Raw genomic sequence first — 23,732 nt, 5'->3', positions numbered from 1 at the left:
ATATTTTGTAAGACTCTTAAAAAACGGTATAGAAACCTTGACTGATCGACCGTTTCCAGTGAATATGTGTATTTAGCCCACACAACACCTTAATGTTTATCAGGGAAAATCGCACAACGTAAAACCCTGATGTAGCAATGTAAAGAAGGCCATGCACATTTTAGTGCAATACCTTGCTGTAAGTGGACATCTGATCTAACCCACCTAAAATATCCAAATATGCGCTTAGTCATTATAAAACACAGCAGGAACAAGAATTTGAAAAGTCAACAAAAACCGTTTTTTTATTAGTTTATCCATTTTTTGTTGCGGAATTGATGTGAAACATCCATAATGAATCAACAGGATGTTTTTATATTTCTGCGTCATGGACATATGGGGTCACCACGCGACACAATACAAGCAACATGCGACACTTCACGGCAACATTGCAAAACAGGGATTATGTAAAAACGTGAGTTGACATTTATCTTGGGAAGTTGTTGCACTGCAGGAAAATGGCCGAGGAAAGTGATTTAGAAAAAGATGTATTGAAGTTCCACCAGTTTTTTCAAAACATCGCAAAACTTGTACCAACTACAAGAAAGCAGAATATGTTTGATGATGAAGACAGCAGCGATGAAGGTTTGGGGTCTGATGCTAAACCAAAAGTAACTGATATTGGTTTAAAACGTAAGGCAGTAAACCAATCTGCTTCAAATAAAAAACAGAAGGTAAATTTGCTAAAAAATAAAGCTAAGACGCATGCAAAACCCGTGGACCAACCTGGAAAACATGAAAATAGAATCCAGCAACCCATGAAGGTAAAAGTGGAATCTAACGGAATTGAAACAGATGGAAAAATTGTTTACAGTAAATTTGATTTTGGAGCAAATGATCAACCCAAGGAGAAAAGGAAAAAGAAGGAAAAAAAGCGAAAGAAACTTGAACTTTGCATAAAGAAGGCAACGTCGATGCAGGATAAAATTGAAGAAATTAAAAGCACTGATCCAGAAAAGGCTGAAAAGATGGTGGAAAAAGACACCTGGCTGAAAGCTTTGTCCCGAGCCAAAGGGGAAAAAGTGAGAGACAATGTGAACTTGTTGAATAAATCCATTAAAAAACTGGATGAAAAGAAAACTAAGAGTGCCAAAAAGTGGAAGGAAAGGAACGAAAAAGTCCAGGAACAGCAGAAAAAGAGACAAAACAAACGTACGGAAAATATTAAAAAGAAGAAATTTTCAAAAGGAAAATTTAAACAAAGAAGGGTTCAAGGTTTCTAGTATTTTCATTCAGAGGAGTTGCAAAGATGTTTTTCAATTTTTTCAAGATATAGATGAACTACCTATAGTGCTTTGTTTTTTAAGCATTTCAATTAAGTTTTTTTGAAGAATTATGATATTTGTGGTGGTTTGTAACATGTTAATTTTTTATTGGTATAAATTTAATATTGCAGCATGTTTTCTTAAACAATATTTTGAGTTTATTAACTTCGTGATTGTAGTAGATTAGAATGTAAAATGTGAAAACACCTTCCACTGCCACATATTGTTGCTAACTTCCTGCTTTTTGCAACTCTTTCCTGATAGTTTTAGGCTGTAATAGAACTGTGACAGGTTAAAAACTTGTGCAGCAAAATAGCAATATGTCTGCGATGAAAGATCTTGTGGCTGGAGAGTGTGGCACACAAAATGCATTGCTTCGAGCAACGCGCCACTTTACCAGGGACCCGGCCCACAGGGACCAGGGTTTACGGAGAACGGGTATACCTTCTAATTCTAAGCTGTTCTACTTTTCTGCAAATACTGGATATATAGATGTTAAATTTTTGTAAAAACTTTGAATATATTTAAGTGAAGACAATGTTGCCGATATGGTAGATTGTAAGAATAATACATTATGATACAACTGTAATAATATACCCTAAAGTTTTAAAGCTTCAATTTTATATTTTGATAGTCCCTCATGGTGAGCAAGGCCTTGTCGATGAATTCCTTTCTGAGCAGCAATCCAGAATGCGCGCCATCCCACAAACATTTCACATGGGCCAACTTCTCAGAGAAGTTCAAAAATTTGATCAACCGTTACCACACAATGGTTTGTAAAATATTTTACCAGTTTTGATTTACAATTATTTAAATTAAGGATCTCATGTCTCAACATTCTTGTATTCGCTAACTGAGGAAATCTCAGGCAATTTTGCAAACTGTTTCTTTTATAAAATGTATATAATAAGCAGAACATGTGAGTAAAGCAAAAACAAGTGATTCTGTCCAGAAGAACTCCATTTAATGAAAAAAAGTTATATGTTTGTAACATAGTAAAAGACATTAACATAGGCTGGCCATGGAGAATTACAGGTTTAAATTATAATAAACTTATTATTATTTTATGATTATGGTTCAGGTATTCAACATGACTTGGCAGCAGACAGGTGGTCAAATGAGTTTGGACAAATGAGGGGTGAGATTGCTCACTCAAGTTCACAACATGTCATCCAGCCAATGGATGAGGCGTGGGCAACAGAATTCCAACAGAAAGGTGAGTACAGGAAATATTGTGTATTTTATTTTTTACACGTTGCCATTGAGAAACATACTTTTTGGCATCTCTCAGCTTCCCTGACCTCAGTGGTGCTGGCGGTAAATCAAGGATTTTGTATCCTTAGTCATTTAACAACGCCCTACAAACCAGACAAAAAACAAATTTATTTGTTGCCTGCAAATCAATGTGATGGGTGATGGTTGGCAAACACAGACTTACACTATAAGAGAAAATGTCACCAATCGCCCATTCACTCTCAAGCGTGGCAATTTTTGTTTCACTGTGAGTAAACTGACTGATTAACAGATATAAACATATGCCAGGAATTTTCCTATGTTCAAAACCACACAACAGTATGATGGCTAATCTGTTCATTATGGTGGTTATTGATTTGCTTGGGTGGTGTAAACAATGTTGCCTTCTATGAGTTGCATACAGGTGGCCACTGTTTTGGCCTATGACATTTCATCAGTGTAGCTTGCGACCATTTGGCTGGCAAACCATACAAGTCCAAACAGAATGCTCATTAATTGCTCCATGCTATATGTATAGATATAAATATTCTTACACTTACCAGGGACATTGATGACTGGGGAAAGTCTGACAAATGAATTTTTAGCTGAAAGGTCTGAAGCTATCATGGAGCAATCATGGTAACGTTACTTGTTCATACGTTGAAAGCATTTGTCTTTCCTAATTAACAATGCTACAGCTTTTATACACTGTAAAAACATTTTGGGTGGTAAACTCAGTATCTAAACACACATGTTGAAAACAATGCAACCATTTAAACTGTAGACTCAACAGTGCAGTTATCAATTTAAAAATTCTGCTTAGTTTGCTGTGAACTTTTGAATCCTTTCTTGAGTAGCTAAAGTAATATTTGTCAAATATAGGGAACAAGAAATCAAAGATACGACTTCACTGAATGACACAGAGTTAATGAAGGCAGCTGCTGACATGGTAAGAGATGTTGCAAAAGATCCTAAACTTGCGGGCACCAATTTCATGAAATTTGTTTCCAATCTTGCAACCGATCCTAACGCAACTTCGCAAACTTGGACCAATGAATTTTTGCAAGTGAGATCATGTTGAAAGTGTAGATGATGCTAGCTTCAATCACAAATCTTCTGCAATAAAAAACACATGCTTAATTGTTGTTTTCATTGTTATCCAGTGTAATGTAATTTGTCTGCTACATCACTGGTGTTATGAGGTATTGGTTATTACACGTCTAACTTGGTTGCAGCAAAGATAACTTGCTATTGTTTATTTAAAAGGCTTTTGACTTTCTGTTGGTAATTACATTTGTGTTACGTGTAAAACCCTGGTTTAAGTTGATTTCTTTTAATCCATTCTGTTTGTTGTTGTCACAATGATTGGTGTAATCTTGCGGATAAAAAGTGCACAGAACACGCAAAGCACTTTTTCATCTAAACTGCATGTTTCACAACACACAGCACATTTGTTTGATTCAAGAATCAAAGTTAACAATTGTGGGTGTTTCACTGTAAAGCTAATTGGTCGATAAATCCTGATCCAAGATGTTTTTGAAAAAATCTCTATGCCTTACTGTTGTTGACAAGTCTTATATTTTATAATTTGCTGTGATCGGTGTTGGCCACAATATAACATGTGTGTGTGTCATAATCATTCTTAAATCAGCGCTTGTGTGTTGTTCTTTGTTTCCAGGATGAACAGAAGAAAGAGATGGGGGTTGATTGGGCGGATGAATACCAAAAGTTGAACCTTGACCCCAACCAATGGACTGACGAGTTCGCAAAAGCTGAAGGGACAGAAATGAAACCTGTATGTAATGGAAAATAAAGTTGGTTGCAAACTAAAAATTTTCGGACACCAATGTTAAAAAAATTAGTTAAAGGTTACGGAATAACACAAGAGATAGAATAACAACCATGTCTGCTAATAAAAAATATCAAACCTGATTTTTCATTGTAAAATAGTGTAGCATCTTGATTAAAAGTGAAAAAACTGGTGCGTGACAAGCAAAAGATTGGCAACCCCAGATTGAAAACCCCAACTATATTTATTTAAAAACCAACTGATAGATTTACTTTGTTTTAACATTGCAAAACTATGATGTATGAATCGCGATATTTTTGTGATACAAAAACTTACGTAACTAGGAATATTTTTAACCACCTTGTTACATCACGATTTTAATTGTCCATTTTTCTTCAGGAGAATCAAGAGTTTTGGAATAACTTGCAAGAGCAGTGGGATGAATCGATGAAACCAAATGAACAGGATTGGTTGGAGGAATTTACAGCTGATTCAAAGGTGCATTTCCATATCCTTACCCAGTTATAATTAAAATCTAAATCAATGTACATCTGTTGCTACCTGAAATCCTACAAAAGTGAATTGTTTTTGGATCAAAAAAATAGTTTTTTAATGTTTAAAGAAACGTTTTGAGAGTATTAATTTCATACAGTTGTAGAAAGTAAGGCCTGTTATTTTTCAGATATACGAGTTCAGCAACGACAATCCGTTCAAAGACCTCTCCGATCCCTACAGTGAAGGTTTGAAAAGGTTGAAACTGGGGGATCTCCCTAATGCAGTTCTCCTGTTTGAAGCGGCCGTTCAAGCGAAACCAGAGCACATGGAGGTATATGTGTGCAGTGATGTGGTCTGTTGGCTGAGTTTTTAATGCCAACTTGGTCTATACAAACTAAACATACATTGATGAATAAATTTAACACATGTTACCACAACTTTCGCCAAAACTGGAAACGACAAATTACCAAAGACCAGATCAGGATCGCCCCACTGTAGGTGGGAAAGCAATTATTTGCGAACAATGAGCCCATAATTGTTGTGTTAATGGTCATTGTAACATTTCTAGTAATGGCATTAGTGGTGATGTAACATTGACTGTAATCCAAAGGGGGGAATAACTTGTTACATATATAAAGGCTGAAGACAACAGATTACTGTCCAATGAAAGCAACCTCATTAACTGATATCACAAACGAAATAGCATAAAAAATTGAATTTAGCAATAATTGGAAACTTTTAAATGCTGCATTGGACATGGAATTTGTTCACATAATTTTTTTTAGATAAAAACATAAAAAGTTTGATGAAATTTAATTAATATTAGTTGTTTGTTATTTTGTAGGCATGGCAACATCTTGGCACAACACAAGCACAAAACGAACAGGAGCAATCTGCTATCCGCGCTCTTCACAGGTTTCAGACTTGCTTTTTTACCAGATAGGGCAAAATAGGCAACGGCAAAATAGGCAACGTTAATAACGGATTTACTCATAATTCTGAGATTAAACAGATTGGTCTGTAGTGCTGAAAATATTGACATGTTGATAGAAGTTTTTGCCAAACGTTTTAACAAAATAAAACATGTCAATGATTTCATCACTATGGGCCAGTCTGTTTATTCTCAGAATTAGGGTAAAAAATGGTATTATTTTGAGCATTGCAGTGCCAAAAACAAATGTAATATCTGGGCTGATGAAACACAATACTTGTGTTGATATCTAATTCATTATATTCGATGATTTCAAATACTTGCATTGAAATTTGTGTAGATGTCTTGCACTGGAACCGCACAACATGACGGCGCTGATGGCACTCGCTGTAAGCCAAACAAACGAATCCATGCAAGCACAAGCGTGTGACACACTAAGACAGTGGATTGCTGCTCACCCAAAGTACGGCGAAACTTTATGTAGTTTGACTTTAAACAGTTCAAGTGCTGTATATGTTGAAATGTTTCATGTTAAAATTGTGGAATTTGAAAATTTCTGCAAACCCAAACTGTGAAAAGAATTTTAACATGTGCTAATTGACCAATAATGGTTCTAAGGTAACATTCATGATAATTACTTTTCGCAGTTAGGTATAACCCATATGATTAATACAATTTATATGGTTGTTTGTTATTCAGGTATAAAGATTTGGTGAATACAGTTCCGAAAAGTCATCCTGGAGCAATTCCTGAACCTGGATACTGGGGTGGAATTTCAAACAGGTGGAAACCTTAAAATTTCTGAGTGGATTTTTGTTTCAAAGTGGAAAAGATTTTAAAATTGCTGCAAATGTTTGCCTTGAAGAATTATGTAGTTTTTAAATATGTCACTTACAAAATTTATTGGATGTTGTACCTAGAATGGAACTGATATGTAGATTTTTACAACCTGTGTTATATAAACATGAACCAATGTGATCGCAGTGAGAAGTTTCTTCACGTAAAAGATCTCTATGTGGAGGCTGCGCGTCTGGCGCCAACCGACCCGGACCCGGACGTCCAGTGTGGACTCGGAGTTTTGTTCAATCTTTCAAGTGATTACGAAAAAGCAATCGATTGCTTCAGGGTTGGTCGTAATTAATATTTTGAAACCACAGCTAGCAGTTAAACCTTAAAGCCTTGCAAATATCTGGTTTAAAAATTATGTTGTTTTGAGAAATTGGGATTACCTAACTGATAGTATATGTTGTTCTTTTGCAATAATTACAAAGCATTAAATGAACAGAAATTTCCTTTTTTAGGCTGCCATAGCTGTGCGACCAGATGATGCGTTATTGTGGAACAAGTTAGGCGCCACTTTAGCTAATGGACAAAAATCAGAGCAGGTTTGCGAAAGTTAATTTATAACTTGTGTTGTTTTTGGTCTCTGCTAAGAATTACATAATTTCACTAAAATATGTAAGTCATAATTGCAGGCATTTCAGAAACAGCAATTATGTTATGTCTGTTTCATAAAAACAAACTTTTCTCTGAATTGGATTATATTATTTTGCATAAAGTTTTTGTTGAATTGTGTTCAGGCTGTCCAAGCTTACAGACGTGCGTTGGAATTAAATCCAGGTTTCATCCGATCAAGATACAACCTTGGAATAAGTTGCATCAACCTTGGAGCTCAAAGGTAGAATTAAAATTTAATGAAATATTGGGTCTCCAGTTAAGTTACATTGTTACCTTGTTGGTTTATCACACACGCACAGGCGGTTATTTTGTTTGCTGTTCAAACATTTTATTCGTGTCATTGACGCAAACAGGTCGTATGTTTTGATGCTGAAACAATTTATGGCTTGGTAGCACAATATAATAAGAAACCTGGTTGCAACTTATCACACAAACCGTGAAACATGTTGGTATAATTTGTCAATAATACTTCGTTTGTGACGCCACAGAGAAGCGGTGGGTCACTTCCTCACGGCCCTGGTGGCGCAGCGGAGTGGTCGTGGGCCCCAGGGCGAGGTGGGCCAAATGTCCGACAACATCTGGTCGACCTTGCGGATGACCTTGTCCATGCTGAAGGACGAATCGTCACTGGAACTCGTAAAAAGGCGGGAACTCGACCAACTCGCATTGAAGTATGGTCTGGATTCGGATGTGGTTGACATTGTTAAAACCAACAACCAAGACTGATGATATCCTGGCTTTCCATCCGCGCAACATCTTGTTGGTTTGTAGTAATTTATGGTCCCCGTTTATTTAGGTAATACTATGGCGAAGTCGTCTGCATTTCCCTAATTGTAACCGAAGCCGATTGAGGTCATCTTTTAGTTTTGTGTTTAATTTATTTCCTGCTTAATACGTGGAAATTCGAACCTTGGTCAAGTTTTTGAGGTTAAAGAAAAATATTTAATTTTTTTTTTACCGTGCATCACAATGCTGGTGGTACGTCACTGGAGTTCATGCGATTTCTATGTTAATGCGACCATAGCCTTCAAACCACCATCGTTTGCTTAGGCTGACTTGGGATTTAGCCTACTTGTGCAAAAACTATGCAACTATAGTTAGGTATTACGCGGTCCGATTTAATAGGTTATTTTCTTGTGTTTGTAAAATTATGTGGCAAAGTTTATACCGTTAGATGGTGCACAAGAGTTTGAATGTGCAACAAACCGCAGGCGCATTGCTGGCCACTATCGTGTGTTGTGTTGGGAAAGCAATTTCTCCATCTGTAACAGCTACGGGATGTATTTTATGTTGGCCCTAGTACAAATATTATCCGACTGCTAATATTTACAGTTTTTTTACAACCACTCACGTGTGCGCGCCCACTTAAACACGTCAAAACACATTGTCATTCTGAAGTGATGACGTGTGTAAGGGATGCTAACTGCTATATTTTCTAGTGCATTTCTTGTGGTATTTTTTAATCCAGCGACGACTTCGGTCTAATACAGAATTTGATATTTTAGGTTAAACATCAGCACATATTAATTCTGTACAGCAAATATTTGTTTATCAAATTGATGTCCATGGGTTACGTTATTCTTGTGCGTGGTATGTTCTACAACTACTGTTTGCGGTGTTTATACCACTATGGAAAAGTTAAACTTATTTAAGCAAAAAAACACCAGCGTAATAATTTGCGACGGAAATTGTTGGGCGTTTTACAATTCTCAACGCACTGTTATGGGTCGACAAATAATACAGATCAAGTTCTTACAAGAGGTGTTTGAACTTGTTAAACGCAAACGTTGCAAGTGCCTATTGAGGGCGTATCAGCTACGGACCTCTGCTATCGCACCATTTTGTGGGCGTGTTAACCATTGTTACAGAACAACGTGCGATTGTTTGCTTGGAACAACTGCTGATTATCTCAAACCCCAGACAGCTTTGTCTTGGCGTAAAAGTGTTAAAATGCTGTTAGCAGGTTTTAAAGTGACGGTATACAGATTATACAAGCACAATTGTCCCGCGTAGCGATTTGTCATCGAAATTGTTCTAAATCCAACATCTGTTGTGTTTGCCAATTTGCGCTATTGTGGACTCAAATTCTGAAAAAGTATGCCAAAGATTTTTAATGTTTTTTTGCTTTTTTTAATTCTGTGCATTTTCGCCTTGAACATAGGATTGCAAGTTTTCCTTTACTTTCTTGCTTATGGATGAAGGCAAAACTATAATATTGTGGTTATATTACGAGTATAATTGCTTGTAAAAAAATTGTAAAATTTCTTGCGTAAACCGAATGTGCGATTTTGCTTCCTTTGTGTTTATGATGCCACACCGCTGTGTCTCCTACTTGCAAAAATCTTCTTGCAATTTTTGAACTTTTTCTTTTAATTGCTAAACTTTATTGATTAAAATTTCAAGAAAAATGTGGTGGTCTTGGACCAGGTTTGTTCAGTTCAATGATTGAGGTGATGATATATGACAAGCCAAGGGAGATGGCAAGTTCCAATACTGTATGGTGTTGTTTTTACACACGAATGATGGGAATTTTTGAACATTTCGACATATTTCTTAAACTGACACACTGTGTTCAACATGGTTGCCAATCCATGGTTAGCTGGAACAATATCCCATTAAATATTGTAAAATCTGCAAAGACACTGTTAAATTTTAGAATTAAAAGTAAATAGGTTGGTAATGATAGGTGTGTATTCATTGATATACAATAAAACGACTGCAGCAACATTGAAACCAACTTCCCGATGGGACGTATTCACGATATTTCAAAGGAACTACACTGGTAGGTTTCCCCACATCACCTCCTCATTCAGTTCTCGCTTATCTGCTTCACAGAATTCGAAGGAAATGCGCCATGCGAAAAAAGAGGTTCGCTCCGCCTCCTTCACTACAGCATACGTCACATCACGCTTGAGTAACCTTCCTGCGTGGCCTCGTGGCGGAGTGACCGAAAGTAAAAACACGTTTTTTTTCAATGAGCGAATTGACGTTGAGTAGATTTCGCACCAAGACAAACGTTTTTCGTTGTGGACCGCAACCTTGTAGTCAGTTGCGTTGTACTTTCAAACCCACAGCTGACGTTGGCCGAAACGAAAGCAGCCAAGGGCAACGCATGTGTTCGCGCGTTTGTTTAAAGTATGATGTAACGTGACACAAGAAGTCTCAAGGCGTGTTTTGCGGTTACCGTAGTAAGGGCGACTGGTATATGAGTCTGTATCCGTTTTATACCACGAGGTCTTGTCTAAAACAACATATTTGCTTGGGGAAACGAACTGAGTGTAGCTTGCTGTGTTTGAAGTGCTGTAGAACGTTGTTATTTGAACGGACAGGGTTCATCGTATGTTGTTTTGTGTTGATCATGGGCTGATTACTGTTAAGTGTTTATACTAAAAACGATTTCAAACGTTATTTTTAATTAGATGGTTTGTAATACATTACATGTATTTGTTTGACTTAAATTTTGATAGAGTTTGTCAGTATGGATGTTGTTGTACCATACGTTTGTGTATTGGTATTCAGCACGCCACTATCCTTTTTAACATAGGTGTAATGGTTTTGTGTATCTGCATTTTTAGAATAGGCCATCATTTTATCTTTTAAAACCAAAAAAAATGTCTACAACTGAAGATCTTACAGCAACCAAACAGTCAGTAAATTTGAAACAGAAGATTACTTTAACCAATGGAGTTTGTTTGATTGTTGGTAACATAATCGGATCTGGAATATTTCTCACACCCAAAGGAGTTCAGGCAGAATGTGGATCCCCGGGCTTGAGTCTCATAATTTGGTCGATCTGTGGAGTCTTCTCACTTATAGGTGCTTTGTGTTACGCTGAACTGGGAACAACTATAGTTAAATCTGGTGCCAGTTATGCCTACATTTTGCAAGCATTTGGACCACTTGTGGGGTTTGTTCGTCTGTGGATTTCTGTGCTGATCATTGAACCAACAGTGCAGGCAGCGATTGCTATCACCTTTGCCAACTACTTGGTTCAACCGTTTTTCCCAACATGCGATCCTCCTTTTTATGCGGTGCGTTTGTTTGCTGCTGCATGTGTCATCATTATTACAGCCATGAACTGTGTGAGTGTAAGGTATGGTACACGAATTCAAGATGTCTTTGCGTATGCCAAAGTCCTTGCTCTCATTCTTATTATCATTATGGGTTTCGTTGCCATGTTTAATGGAACTTCATCTGGTGCACTGTCAAAACCATGGCAAGGCACAACTACAGATGTTGGAAACATTGCACTGGCAATGTATTCTGGCTTGTACGCCTACTCTGGTTGGGATACACTCAATTTTATGGTGGAAGAACTTCAGGATCCTTACAGGAATCTTCCACTGGCAATATACATCTCCTTACCTATATGTACAGTTATTTACATTTTGACAAATATTGCCTACTATTCTGTGCTTAGTCCAGCAGAAATAATTGCTTCAGATGCTGTTGCAGTTGGATTTGCAAGTAGGACTCTTGGTGTAATGGCCTGGATAATCCCCATTTCTGTAGCAATGTCAACGTTTGGAGGTCTGAACTCTTCCATAATGGCTTCTTCACGTTTGTTTTTTGTTGGTGCTCGCGAGGGTCATTTGCCAGATTATTTTGCCATGGTCAGTCTAAGAAGATTTACTCCAGCCCCTAGTCTCTTGCTAACTGGAGGGCTTACCTTGTTATTTCTATGTGTTGACGATGTATTTAACCTAATCAACTACTATAGCTTCATGTATTGGTTAACTGTAGGTTTATCGATTGTTGGTCAAGTTTATATGCGATTTACCCAACCCGATTTACCTCGCCCCCTTAAAGTCAACATAGCATTTCCTATTATATTTTGCCTTGCTTGTCTGTTCTTAGTAATTGTTCCATTTATTTCTGATACTTTTGAATCACTGGTAGGCACGGCTATTCTTCTTACAGGTATTCCTGTGTATTTTTTGTTCATACACCTTTCTCCATCACAGCGCCCAAACATTTTTACCACTGTTTCGGAGGCATGTACTCGATCAATGCAGAAGATTTTGCCAGTTTCTATTTCAGAAACTGAAATTGAAGGAAATTTTTAAACATGGCTCTTGGCATGCTAACACTGTATCCATTGCACTCATAAATACTGTAGTAATATTATTAACCAAAACACAAAATATTTTCTTGGTGTAAAGTGTGCCAAGTAATTCATGTATATAAATATGTACCTGTAAATATTTTTTTTTATATTGCCTCATTAGTTTCACTTAAACTTGTGACCAACACAATGCCAAATATAAGTTTGCATGTGCCACACTTATAACTGGAAGACGCACATTAAATGATGGTTTTTAAGCATGTTGATTATTTTCCTTGTGTTGTATATGTGTTTTTGCTCTGTCTTGGCTTTTAGTTTTTTCACAATTTACAGTTGTTATTGGAATTTAGCGTCCATGTTTATTATCCATTTATAATTTTTTTTTTTTGCAAAAGTCAACATTTATATAATCTGACCCAGATTTACCTTCAATTTTGTTTTAAAAAATATTTACCTACCTGAACTCAAAAAGCACAAGTTCAAACTTTTACTGAATGTGACACAAAACATTTTGGTACTGTAGGTGGTGTTAATAAAAATTTTTAATAATGTAACTTTTGTGGTGATAAGGTTGCTGGTGGATGGAAGGCTGTACTTTCGTGTTCATTAGACAATAAATAATAAAAAAATAAGCACAGCATGCATGATATTTGATCACAGTTCCACTGGATCATAAAAGTGCATTTACGATGCTGGCAAAGTGATGATGTCACTATGGTCCCTTGTGGTAGTTAAAGCTTTGGAAAAAAAGGGGCCTTTGTATTGCATGTGATCGAGCAATAGCATGACTGGCTGAATGTGCACATTTTTTCCAAGTCAGCAAACCAGCCAGCGGAACAGTGGCATAGTTGCATGGGCCACTCTTCAGTTTCACACAACCTAGTGAAGTGCATGTGATGTGTGTTTTGTCAGGTGTGTTTTGCTTTTTATTGGTAGCAAATCTCGAAAACTGCATGGATGTTTCTATTTCATCTCATCAAGATTTTCATTTGTTTTTGCCATTTTTTTACAAAACATATTAATGCTTTGATGACATACTTAAATACCTCAGGTTAAGCTTACCCTATTACAATAAGTTTTGTACTGGATTTTCTATTTTGTAACATGAGTTTGTGTGGTAGTTTTTAATTGTGTATTTTGCAGGTTTATTTGAAATCAGTGGAGCAATAAAAGATTAAAAATGTCATCTGATGAGACAGCTGGTGCAGATGTTGCTATAAAACTAAAGCGGAAGATCACTCTAGCCAATGGAGTGGCAATCATTGTTGGAAACATCATTGGATCTGGAATATTTCTCACGCCCAAAGGAGTCCAACGTGAATGTGGATCCCCAGCCCTGAGTCTGATTATTTGGGGTGTGTGTGGTGTGTTTTCACTGGTCGGAGCCCTGTGTTATGCTGAACTTGGAACAACCATCGTGAAATCTGGAGCTAGCTATGCCTACATCCTCGAAGCCTTCGGACCTTTAATTGGGTTCATGCGTCTTTGGATTTCTGTGTTGATTATTGAACCCACAGTGCAAGCAGCGATTGCTATAACATTTTCCACATATCTAATTCAGCCATTTTTTCCAACTTGTGATCCTCCATTTATGGCAGTTAGGCTGTTAGCAGCTGCTTGTGTGTTCATCATAATGTTTGCAAATTGCTGGAGTGTTAGATATGCCACTCGAATCCAAGACATCTTTGCTTATGCCAAAGTTATTGCCCTTATTGTAATTATCATTGCTGGCATTGTCTCCCTTGCAAAGTTTGGCACTGATGTTGGATCATTTGGAAAACCTTGGGAAGGCACCACTAGCAACATTGGGAACATAGCTATTGCCATGTACTCTGGACTCTACTCTTATGCAGGTTGGGACACACTTAACTTTATGGTGGAAGAACTAAAGGATCCGTACAGAAACCTCCCTTTAGCAATCTACATTTCTCTACCTATTTGTACAGTCATTTATCTCTTGGCAAATGTTGCTTATTATGCTGTACTTACGCCTGCTGAAATTATTGCCTCTGATGCTGTCGCCGTAGGATTCGCTGATAAAACTCTTGGTGTTGTAAGCTGGATGATCCCCATTGCGGTTGCCATGTCAACGTTTGGTGCTTTAAACTCTTCTTTGATGGCTTCATCACGACTCTACTTTACTGGAGCTCGAGAAAGACATCTGCCTGACTATTTTGCTATGGTCAGTCCTGATCGATTTACACCTGTTCCAAGTCTATTGCTATCTGGTTGTTTGACCTTGGTCTATCTTTGTGTGAAGGATGTATTCCAACTTATTAACTATTACAGCTTTATGTACTGGCTCACTGTTGGCCTTTCCATCATTGGACAAATTTATCTTAGATATTCAAGACCTGAAATGCCCCGACCATTGAAAGTAAATATCTTCTTTCCGATAATATTTGCTGCTGCATGTATTTTCCTTGTTATTGTCCCTTTCTTCACTGAAACTATTGAATCCCTGATAGGGACAGCAATCCTTTTGACTGGTATACCAATATACTTCTACTTTATACATCTTAAACCATCCAAGCGGCCAAACTGTTTGCATGTGGTTATGCATTCATGCACAAGTTTGTTTCAGAAAATTTTTCCTGTAGTGATGTCAGAGAGTGACTTAGAAGGGGAATTTTAACATGTTACTCATGAAAATATACTAATGATGTATGTATTAACGTAGTGCTATCTTGCGTTGTGGTTGGGGGTTCTGAATCAGCTTGCACATTTCAGTGGTAATTTTTACCAGTTTCGGCAGATTGTTTTTGTATTGTCATTGAGTATTACATATTTATTAAGTATGGCCATGGTTGCAACAAATATCACCAACGTTTCACAAATTTTGTAATTCGAACTTCTACATATTTTAGTTAATACTTTCACCAGTGTTGCCAAGAACTTGAAATTTCTTTGTGCTCTTTTTTACTTTTCACAAAATATTCAATTTTGCTGCCTTGATTCGAGTGCTTTGTTGGTTTGAATAAAGACATCAACAACATGGTGCATCATTTTTTCAAAAAAAAAACAATACAAATGCATGTATTTGTTTTTATTTAAGACATTTTTGTGAAAGTGGCCTTTGCTGATATTTGCCAGGGCTGGTGGTTGTCATTGTAAAAATCGGATTATTTGACATGAGGTTAGCCATTAGTTGTGCCTTACGCGAGGAGTCAAAATATTTGCAGTCGTTGTAACTGCACCTACGTCATTCGGCAGTCGGCACTTCACCGTTACATTTCACTTTTCACCCAAATTCGAACTTCGCGCTGTGTCGTTTTATTTCCACATTCTAGAATAAATCTCTAGCGCCTCTACCGTGTGTCGTAAACCGATAACTTTCTGCCCTTAATTATTGGCAACGACTTCGTAATCCCGTAAAAGGCATTCCATGCGTAAATAGCTGGCGAACATTTTGGTCATCTCAAGCGAACATGTATGTGCTGTGCAGCGGCACGTATACAATGACACAATGTTCTAATATTCATTACGTGTGTTGCTTTATATAATCCCAAGTGCTGTAAGACGTAATATGTCAGCGGAATTCATTTCTTAAATTAAAGTATTACTTTTCCTTGACGTCACAGCAGATGTTTCGGCCGTCTTTTGACACATTGTATGAACTAAACCATCAGTGAATTTTTAAATACAATTTCATGTAATCTGATAAAACATGTATATCTTGTAATAATTTTGTCCATGTGTAATTGTACCACATAAAATATAACATAACAGCAACTAACTATTTTTCTATACCCAACGTATGTTGCAGCAGATTCACAGACTAGTAAGCATATAATCTGTAAACATGTCAGTGGCCATTCGGCGAGCTTTTCTCAAGTGGGATAAACGAATTCAAAATAAATTATCACCAGCTTTAAGAGAGAAATGGAATCATCCAGCAGGTAAACGCACATGCATTTCTCCAGTCTGTGATTATTTTAACTGAATGAAGTATGTCACAAACTTGGTAAAAATAATAAGTAATGTTGGCTTTTATGATATTTTAAATATGTTTTATTTTGCAGGACCAAAGACCATTCATTTTTGGTGTCCAGTGTGCAAATGGGTAAGACTGAATGGTTTTTGTGCAGGCTTTTGGCATTGTGGTCTAACAATATTCACAATATTAAAGTTTGTAACATTGAGCTTTTGTCATCGTATGAATTTTCATGCCTTATTTATAAGCCATACACACAGAAAAGTTTGATTGATATTCATGTAATCCATTGTTTTGTCGCAGGGGTTGGTGTTTGCTGGGATGTCTGATCTAGCTCGTCCTGTGGAAACACTAAGCCTTAACCAGTCCTTATCGTTGATGGTGACAGGATTCATTTGGACTCGATATTGCTTTGTCATCATCCCAAAAAATTATTTCTTGGCTTCGTGTAACCTGTTTTTGGGCTTGACTGGACTTACCCAAGCTTTGAGAGTGGCAAAGTAAGAAAAAAAATCTCTGATTTGTTCTGTAGAGAATCCTATATGCTGCATATGATATAGTGCATGATATAATAGCTGGTTTATATAATTTCTTAAATCCCAATAAATAGTCGACTTAAATTGTTGTTTTGTTATTTAATTGTAAATGTTATGTTAATGTGCCTTAAAAAGATCAGTTTTTCAAGCATTATAAATTCCATGACAAGACACCTTTGTCAAACCCCATCATCCAAAAGCTTAAATTTAAAACTTATAATTTTTCAGTTACCATTCCAAGCAGAAGAAATAAAGACAGCATTAGATATTTTATCATTTTTAAACAGTGTTTTAACAAATTGTGGTGTGTGTCTGTTTTTGAAGGTACTTTTTTGTGACACCTTCTTATGCTGGTAATGAAGCCTTTATTATGCGGTGTCTTGTATTGTTGAACTTGCTCGTGTGTTTGTTAGGGATGATCCAGTACATGGGTTTGTGCTGCAATTAACCGCAAGAACTTTACTTGATAATATAATTCTTATTTATTGTCTATGCATTGACATAAAAAAACTTTTCAAAACGCTGTGCAAATTTTTTGAAAGGGCCTGTTTTATTTTTTCTCTTTTGCATTAATCATGGTTTTGTTTTCTATTGTACATTGTGTGTAAACCTATCTCTAAATAATTTCAATTTGTTTTGTATCTTGTTCCACCATGTGTGCTTTAGATAGCTGTAACATCAGAGTATTCTGGCCCAAATTTGACCTTTTTGTGTGGTCCAAATTGAATAAAAACGAATGCTGCATTATTAGCGACACACGCCAAATAATAAGCGCGAAACAGTAGATTAAAATTTAAATATATTTAATTCACGCTGCCTTAATTATGAAGACTATTATTAATTAGTCAAGTGGGGACGAGGCATTTTTTCGAGACGTACAAAAGTCATCTTGTTTTTTGGCCACTTGGGTGCGTCTCCAACCCAAGTGCTCTAACAATCCACATTCAATGAAAAGGAAGCATGTGTATATTAAAAAAATCTTGGAAATTATCTCGCAACCTCGAGTAAAGCCCACCAGTGGGTGCCGGTAAGAAATGCAATTGTAAAAACTATGCAAAAGAAATTGGTGAAAACCGTAAAGACTGGAACAGTTACTATGTGAGCGTTGAGGCAGTGCAACGGTGACGCCGATGCTACTCCAAGCTTGAGTGTGTATCTGTACGGACTTTAAAGGAAACACGTGGCTTGCGGAGAAACAGTTCATTGCTTCAATTCCAAACCAGCGCGACATTTGAGAGGTTACAACGATCCTCCATCTGTTTTTTTAATATTTGTTGACACAACGCAAAAAGGACAGGTAAGTTGTGTCAAAAAAACACTATTCCCAGGACGTCTGAGCAAGATATGAAAAATTTGGCACAGTAAGTCCTTTGAACTACGGGAGCTTAGTGGTCAGATTCGGTTGTTGTGGTCAAAATACATATATGGCCCGCAAACTGCCAGGCGACTTTCACGTTCATGCATCGCATCTCCACCAATCAGACAACACAGAAATGCAAAAGAATTCATCTGATTTCTGCGTTGTTTCAAGTTCAGCAATGATAACATCCATTAAACTAATTTATTTGGTTCGAAAAAAAAATATTTGACCGATGCTTTGAACTTTTCAATTGGAGATATATCACTTTAATATGCCATTGATCTACATTAGAACTCGAATAATGCGGATACGATTTGTCCGATTACATTATCCGTATTGGGCGATTATCCGAAGGGTCCGAAGACATTGTTTCCCAAAATTGTGTAGTCAGTATGATATCGGCGAAAATCGCCACAATTCAAACCGTTAAGTCATATTTGAATCCTGAAAATCCCAAAAGCACTGTAACACGATAAACTCAATCCGAATTAAAAGTTTTATTACATTTCAAAAGCAATCTTATAGACTCTGCATGAACCAGTATACAATTTTTGCCAGATATTTTCATGCGCAAATAAAACAACCAGCATGAATAACTAAATTTTAATCAAACTAAACATTTTGTCAATTTGTCACGCACGATTAATCGTCGTGACGTCACGCCCAATCACGTTTCGAGGGAAATCTCGTGAAATTTCTTGAACAAAATCATTTGAAGGTGAAGTTGGTGACGAGTGGAGGTGGAGAGGAGCGCGGCATTTCAAGGTAATTACAGTTAAGATGATTCTACGTGAAATAAATTGTATTTGTGCTAAAGAGCTTGTTTAACATTGCTAAATAACATCAACATAAAAATTTATTTAGCACTATGGCGCAATAGGACTTTTAAAGTCCATTATAGTGCGTCTGACTGCAACTTTGTATCTTTTTTTTAGATATTTGTCTGTTTTGCGTTCAAATTCATCCACGATTTTATGTTGATGAAAAACCGCCACATCCCACATGTGAAAATGTTCTTCCAACTGTTTAAGGTGACATATTTGCTCTGTTAGTTGATGTTTGCAGTTTCGTGGCCAATGCTGTACATTATGCAATTCTACAGCAGGCATTTGAAACCGTTTGCAGTGTCGAGTCATTTAAGCGCGTGTCTTGTGACGTAACAGACGGCGCTTTCTGTGATTGCTTCGGCACTTTTGTTCCACGCCTGTAGATTGTAGAATCAGAACTTGCCTAACCACGTGCGGTTATAATTTCGATTCAGTTTGTCTCTTCATTAATTTAATTACTTTTATATAACCATGTTTTTGTTTTTTTATTGTAGGCCTTCAGTTGCTTCATCGATCAAAGAATGGACAACTTCTAACTGGAACAAGTTGTTCATCAAAAAAACATTTCAACATTTATTGTAAACGCTTCGCTCTGCGCCCACATGCGGTTGCAGGATGAACGAGTTATTACAGAACTATTCAGCACAGTTAAGTTGCAAAACCGAGGAGTCGGCTAACTTTATTATTAGTGGTTGAATGCATAAAATATGTTCATAAGTCAGTGCACGGGCTTTTAAACATATTTTTGCCTTTGAGCCTAAACCACTACAGCATACCACAAGGTTACAAGCAGTGTAATTGGAAGTTGGATGTAAAACAGATATAGCAGAAATGCAAGTAAGGAAATTTACCTTGTGAGTTTTTTAACTGGAATTAACAGGCCTGAGTTTATTGCGTGCACGATGAAACTATTCAGAAAGTGACGATTCAGAAAGCAGAGAGTTCTTCTGCAACCGGTGGCTTCTTCTTCCTTCCTCGTATATTTTTGTACATTGTAAACGCGCGCGACGCTGGCAACCTCTGGGCACAGCCCTTGGTCATGCTCTGCACAATGACGTCACAACCCACCGAACACTGGACAATATGGCGTCACGAACAATTACGTCTACATAAGCATCTGGATAACCACAAGAGTTCAACATCTTGTCGCCGTGACGTCATCACCAAGTTCATGCGGAAGCAAGTTCGGAAAACGCGGGAAAGAAAGAAACTTGGATGAAGCCCACTCGAGTCGTCACGTGATTCAAGGTAAGCTGATGACTTCGTTTTCTTCAAAAATAATTTCTGATATTTCGCGAGGTTTACTCTGACCAATGAAATGCCCTCTCCGGTTTCACAACAGTTAGTTCTGCTAGCATGCGTTTATGACGTCACGCCTGCAAAGTTTTTTAGAGGTGTTTTTGTGATGCCCGGTGCACATGCCGGGGTGCTTTGTTCACAAACAAGTGTTTTATACGTAGATTCATCTTCACAACGATCGAGGAAATCACCAGCGCGTCCATCCTCTACAACCAACATTCCACAACTTCTATTATTCTTCAGTCTGTTACTAGGAGTCGGTCGTGTGATTCACCCGGGGTGGCAAAATTTAGGCTTAACTTAGGCTAACTCGCATAGGGTGAGTGACCTGCTCTCCCCCAATTTCCCCGGGTCTCAAAAAACTTTTCTTCCTCCCCACACCGGCCTTCACACAATAATTGGGCGGCGGAGCGGGTCCAAGTCGCTAGGAGTGCCACCATTCAGTTATTGCCCTAGGTTTACAACTACGATGGCACTCTTTAATTAAGGGTAACGTAGATAAAGTAGGTTATATTATTGGGTTCGCGCGCCACTAGGGACCTTAGTTTATTTCGATCTCTGTAGCTAAGGGTGGCGCGTTGTTAATCGGCTTTAGTTTTAAATGTAGGTGGCGCTTAGAACCACTTGGCACGGCCTTTCCACCGCATTGCACTGGCCGCGGTGCAGGCTGACCAAGTAGGGACACCCGCTACTCCGACTGCATGAAATGCCATCAACGTTATTGCAACGGCGTCCAGTTTTGGCACGTAGTGTAGAAGGGGCCGGCATAGCATTGCTCCCGAACGGTTGGCGAGCCACCATTTTAGGGCGCAATTTCCATTCGATAAAGTTGTTATTCCACCACCACAGCGTTGTCAATCCTTGCGTTGGGAGGGGGGTCTCGATGGGCAAGGGTCAGTGACTTGGGGTGATTTTCAGTTATACGCTTTTAAAGTCGCTGGTCCTTTCTAAACCTCTATTGCGCCTATCTTAAACGTAAAAGTAGGGAGCGGTGTTTGAGTGTTCGGGTTTTGGCCAGATCATTTTACTGGAGGCGTGTACATGTGGGAAGCGTCTTTATATAAGGGGTTAAGGGTATATTTTTTTTTAAATTTTTATTCAAAGTAATTCGACGAATTTTTATGTGTGTACATGTCCTTCTTGATCTGGTCATGCCCTTTTTTGCCCCTCACTAACTTCTAGGTTAACTTAATTTAGTTTTAATCAATCTTCGATTTTTGGTTTTGTCGCCTTGGGGGAATCACCACTGAACCACTGGGCGGGCGATGTTCTGTAAGAACTTCGTTTCTCCCAAGTATTCTGTGGTTAAAAACACTCCGACTCACTTTTTACTTTGTTACTAGGCCTAAGCGACGCTTGTATCCAGATCAGTCAGTTCGAGGCAAGATTCTATTATTATTCGTCTGTGCGCCAGCAGGGTCGGCAGTGGTTCCACTTTTTTTTTGTTACAGAAGCAATTTTTCACCAGGCGGAAGACCGGATTTCGACAAGTCTGAAAAAATGCAACATATTAAAACATAATGTAAAGTCACCAATGTTTAAAAAATAAATGTGAAAAATAGCAAACAATTAATTAAAACTAAATATTCTTGGATAAAATAATTTTTTCATTGTACGAATGATCTTAATGTTCACGCGTACATCAAATACGCAAGAATAAAATATTTAAAGCCATAACTTTTCATGAATTAACAATATCACCCAATGAACGAATTAAGAATTTAATTCCTGTAATCCTGTTGTGTGTTTTCGCGTCTTTATCGTTTTCCTCTTCAAACAAATTAAGGACACATCATTTCTATCCTTTCGTTTCCATGTATATTCAGACCAGTTCTCCGGGGGGTGTTGTACCTTACTAGATCAGCCGATCAGAGTGAATATTTCATTGTGTTATCTGGAATCTCTACGCACTTAACGTTGTGAACCACTGCCGTCAGCTTTACTTTACATCACAAAGAATTATTTAAACAGGCTGGCAGTTTAAACTAGAGCCAGAAGGTTATTCAGTTGTGATTGTTGGCTACATGTTGATGTATTTCTGCATCTGTTATTTTTCAACCATACTTACATTTCCATTGACGCAATATTTGTTTTGCAGAACTTACCTTCATCGAAACTCCGTTCCAATCAATCATATCCTTTGGAAATTTCATTTTGTTATAACAATGACTTTGAATGTTCTGCAACACATGACGCCCAATCCGGGCCAGTCTGTTTTCCTCGTTTCGGTTGTGGTTCTGCGCCGAACGAGGGTCTCTCTACTGACTTAGATGAGACCCACCGCGAGGGTTGGTACCTTGACGTGGTGCGGTGGCTTTTAAACCAAGTCCAACTCCGCAGAACCCAATACAATAAATCTGGAACGAATTCCGATGAAAATGACTTTTGTGAAATCCAAGTTTAAATATTTTCGCGGCGGTTGCAGCAGATCAAAGTTGATATATAGGTCGATTATTTTTTGTTTAAATTACGTTGCAAGCCTCGGTAAACCAATATTTAATAGCAGTTAACTTCTGATTAGTGCTGTTCTAGCAATTTTTATTGTATCTACGTTACGTCTGTTATGCAGCAGCCTTTATCAGGGAGTATGAACAATTTAGTGAAAGCTAAATTAAAAATTTGGCTTTCAGGTTTGGAAACCATAAGACTGTGTTGGAACGAAGGGGAAAACGACAGCGCTATTTTCATAAACCTGAATTAACCTCGTTTTTTCACTAATTTCACCGAAGTTTATACCAACTCACACATTCCTTCCATACTATTGCTGTATGCAGTCCAAAACCATCCCTATTTCAATGTTAACCAACTTATTAAGCTGCTACGTCAACTATATTAAGGGAACATCTATGATGCAGAGTTAGTGGTGAAACTTCCGCTCAGGAAAGCCAACTAACACAAGCGATATTAAACCAATGATCACTTTGCTAATGAGGTGTCCGTATTTGCACCTACCACTTATTAGATCACAATAATTTCCGTTTTTCCAGATTTTGGCCAATACAAAAATGTCCGGTTTAAGGCGGAAATCGCCGGAATATTGTAGTTTAAAACCGGTTGGGGCCGCTCTCGCCTCCGTCAAGAATCAACAAACCGGTTTAATCCGGAATCGGAGACATAAAATTTTCGTTGGATTTTGGAAAAAACACCAAGGTTAACCCCTTTCCGTTTTTCCAGATTTTGGCCAATAAAAAAATGTCCGGTTTTAGGCGGAAATCGCCGGAATATTGTAGTTTAAAACCGGTTGGGGCCGCTCTCGCCTCCGTCACGAATCAACAAACCGGTTTAATCCGGAATCAACGACATAAATTTTTCGTTCGAATTTGGAAAAAACACCAAGGTTAACCCCTTTCCGTTTTTCCAGATTTTGCCCAATACAAAAATGTCCGGTTTTAGGCGAAAATCGCCGGAATATTGTAGTCTAAAACCGGTTGGGGCCGCTCTCGCCTCCCTCTCGAATCAACAAACCGGTTTAATCCGGAATCGGAGACATAAAATTTTCGT

At 37.7% G+C, this 23,732-nt stretch overlaps 4 protein-coding genes and 1 pseudogene across 6 annotated transcripts; all 5 read left to right on the top strand.

Annotated features, from left to right (window-relative positions):
- The first annotated feature begins 437 nt into the window (after nucleotides 1–437).
- Nucleotides 438–1,568, top strand: LOC145903461 (uncharacterized). The gene has a single exon (XM_082991541.1). It carries the CDS (start codon nucleotides 498–500, stop codon nucleotides 1,260–1,262), a length of 765 nt encoding a protein of 254 aa, XP_082847667.1. The 5' UTR covers nucleotides 438–497; the 3' UTR covers nucleotides 1,263–1,568.
- A 1-nt stretch (nucleotide 1,569) lies between these two features.
- Nucleotides 1,570–9,541, top strand: LOC145903457 (peroxisomal targeting signal 1 receptor-like). 2 transcript variants are annotated; one of them, XM_082991539.1, is made up of 15 exons: nucleotides 1,570–1,742; nucleotides 1,939–2,076; nucleotides 2,386–2,520; nucleotides 3,101–3,176; nucleotides 3,420–3,486; nucleotides 4,216–4,332; nucleotides 4,726–4,824; nucleotides 5,009–5,152; nucleotides 5,666–5,736; nucleotides 6,093–6,215; nucleotides 6,452–6,535; nucleotides 6,737–6,878; nucleotides 7,054–7,137; nucleotides 7,333–7,430; nucleotides 7,699–9,541. In XM_082991539.1, the coding sequence occupies exons 1-15, from the start codon at nucleotides 1,625–1,627 to the stop codon at nucleotides 7,934–7,936; spliced, it is 1,734 nt and encodes a 577-aa protein (XP_082847665.1). In that variant the 5' UTR covers nucleotides 1,570–1,624; the 3' UTR covers nucleotides 7,937–9,541. The 2 variants fall into 2 exon arrangements, with proteins under 2 accessions (XP_082847665.1, XP_082847664.1); XM_082991538.1 differs by having other exon boundaries at nucleotides 3,420–3,603.
- A 1,248-nt stretch (nucleotides 9,542–10,789) lies between these two features.
- Nucleotides 10,790–12,276, top strand: LOC145903458 (Y+L amino acid transporter 2-like). The gene has a single exon (XM_082991540.1). It carries the CDS (start codon nucleotides 10,822–10,824, stop codon nucleotides 12,274–12,276), a length of 1,455 nt encoding a protein of 484 aa, XP_082847666.1. The 5' UTR covers nucleotides 10,790–10,821.
- An 838-nt stretch (nucleotides 12,277–13,114) lies between these two features.
- On the top strand, nucleotides 13,115–15,275 carry LOC145903459 (Y+L amino acid transporter 2 pseudogene; annotated as a pseudogene). Its single transcript, XR_014402648.1, has 2 exons — nucleotides 13,115–13,187; nucleotides 13,419–15,275. The product of XR_014402648.1 is annotated as a Y+L amino acid transporter 2 pseudogene (transcript).
- A 764-nt stretch (nucleotides 15,276–16,039) lies between these two features.
- LOC145903302 (mitochondrial pyruvate carrier 2-like) lies at nucleotides 16,040–17,391 on the top strand. The gene is made up of 4 exons (XM_082991381.1): nucleotides 16,040–16,174; nucleotides 16,298–16,338; nucleotides 16,513–16,709; nucleotides 16,974–17,391. Exons 1-4 carry the CDS (start codon nucleotides 16,078–16,080, stop codon nucleotides 16,996–16,998), a joined length of 360 nt encoding a protein of 119 aa, XP_082847507.1. The 5' UTR covers nucleotides 16,040–16,077; the 3' UTR covers nucleotides 16,999–17,391.
- Nucleotides 17,392–23,732: the final 6,341 nt, after the last annotated feature.

Source organism: Ascidia mentula, chromosome 5 (assembly GCF_947561715.1).
Source record: "Ascidia mentula chromosome 5, kaAscMent1.1, whole genome shotgun sequence".
NCBI classification, from domain to species: Eukaryota; Metazoa; Chordata; class Ascidiacea; order Phlebobranchia; family Ascidiidae; genus Ascidia; species Ascidia mentula.
Note: the sequence above shows the minus strand (reverse complement) of the source record. Positions and strands in the feature narration are given on the sequence as shown.

Coding starts and splice junctions, on each gene's coding strand:
- LOC145903461 (XM_082991541.1), top strand. CDS start 498: ATGGCCGAGGAAAGTGATTTAGAAAAAGATGTATTGAAGTTCCACCAG.
- LOC145903457 (XM_082991538.1), top strand. CDS start 1,625: ATGTCTGCGATGAAAGATCTTGTGGCTGGAGAGTGTGGCACACAAAAT. Junction 5,153..5,665: donor CGAAACCAGAGCACATGGAG/GTATATGTGTGC, acceptor GTTATTTTGTAG/GCATGGCAACATCTTGGCAC. Junction 5,737..6,092: donor GCTATCCGCGCTCTTCACAG/GTTTCAGACTTG, acceptor AAATTTGTGTAG/ATGTCTTGCACTGGAACCGC.
- LOC145903458 (XM_082991540.1), top strand. CDS start 10,822: ATGTCTACAACTGAAGATCTTACAGCAACCAAACAGTCAGTAAATTTG.
- LOC145903302 (XM_082991381.1), top strand. CDS start 16,078: ATGTCAGTGGCCATTCGGCGAGCTTTTCTCAAGTGGGATAAACGAATT. Junction 16,339..16,512: donor GGTGTCCAGTGTGCAAATGG/GTAAGACTGAAT, acceptor GTTTTGTCGCAG/GGGTTGGTGTTTGCTGGGAT. Junction 16,710..16,973: donor CAAGCTTTGAGAGTGGCAAA/GTAAGAAAAAAA, acceptor ATAATTTTTCAG/TTACCATTCCAAGCAGAAGA.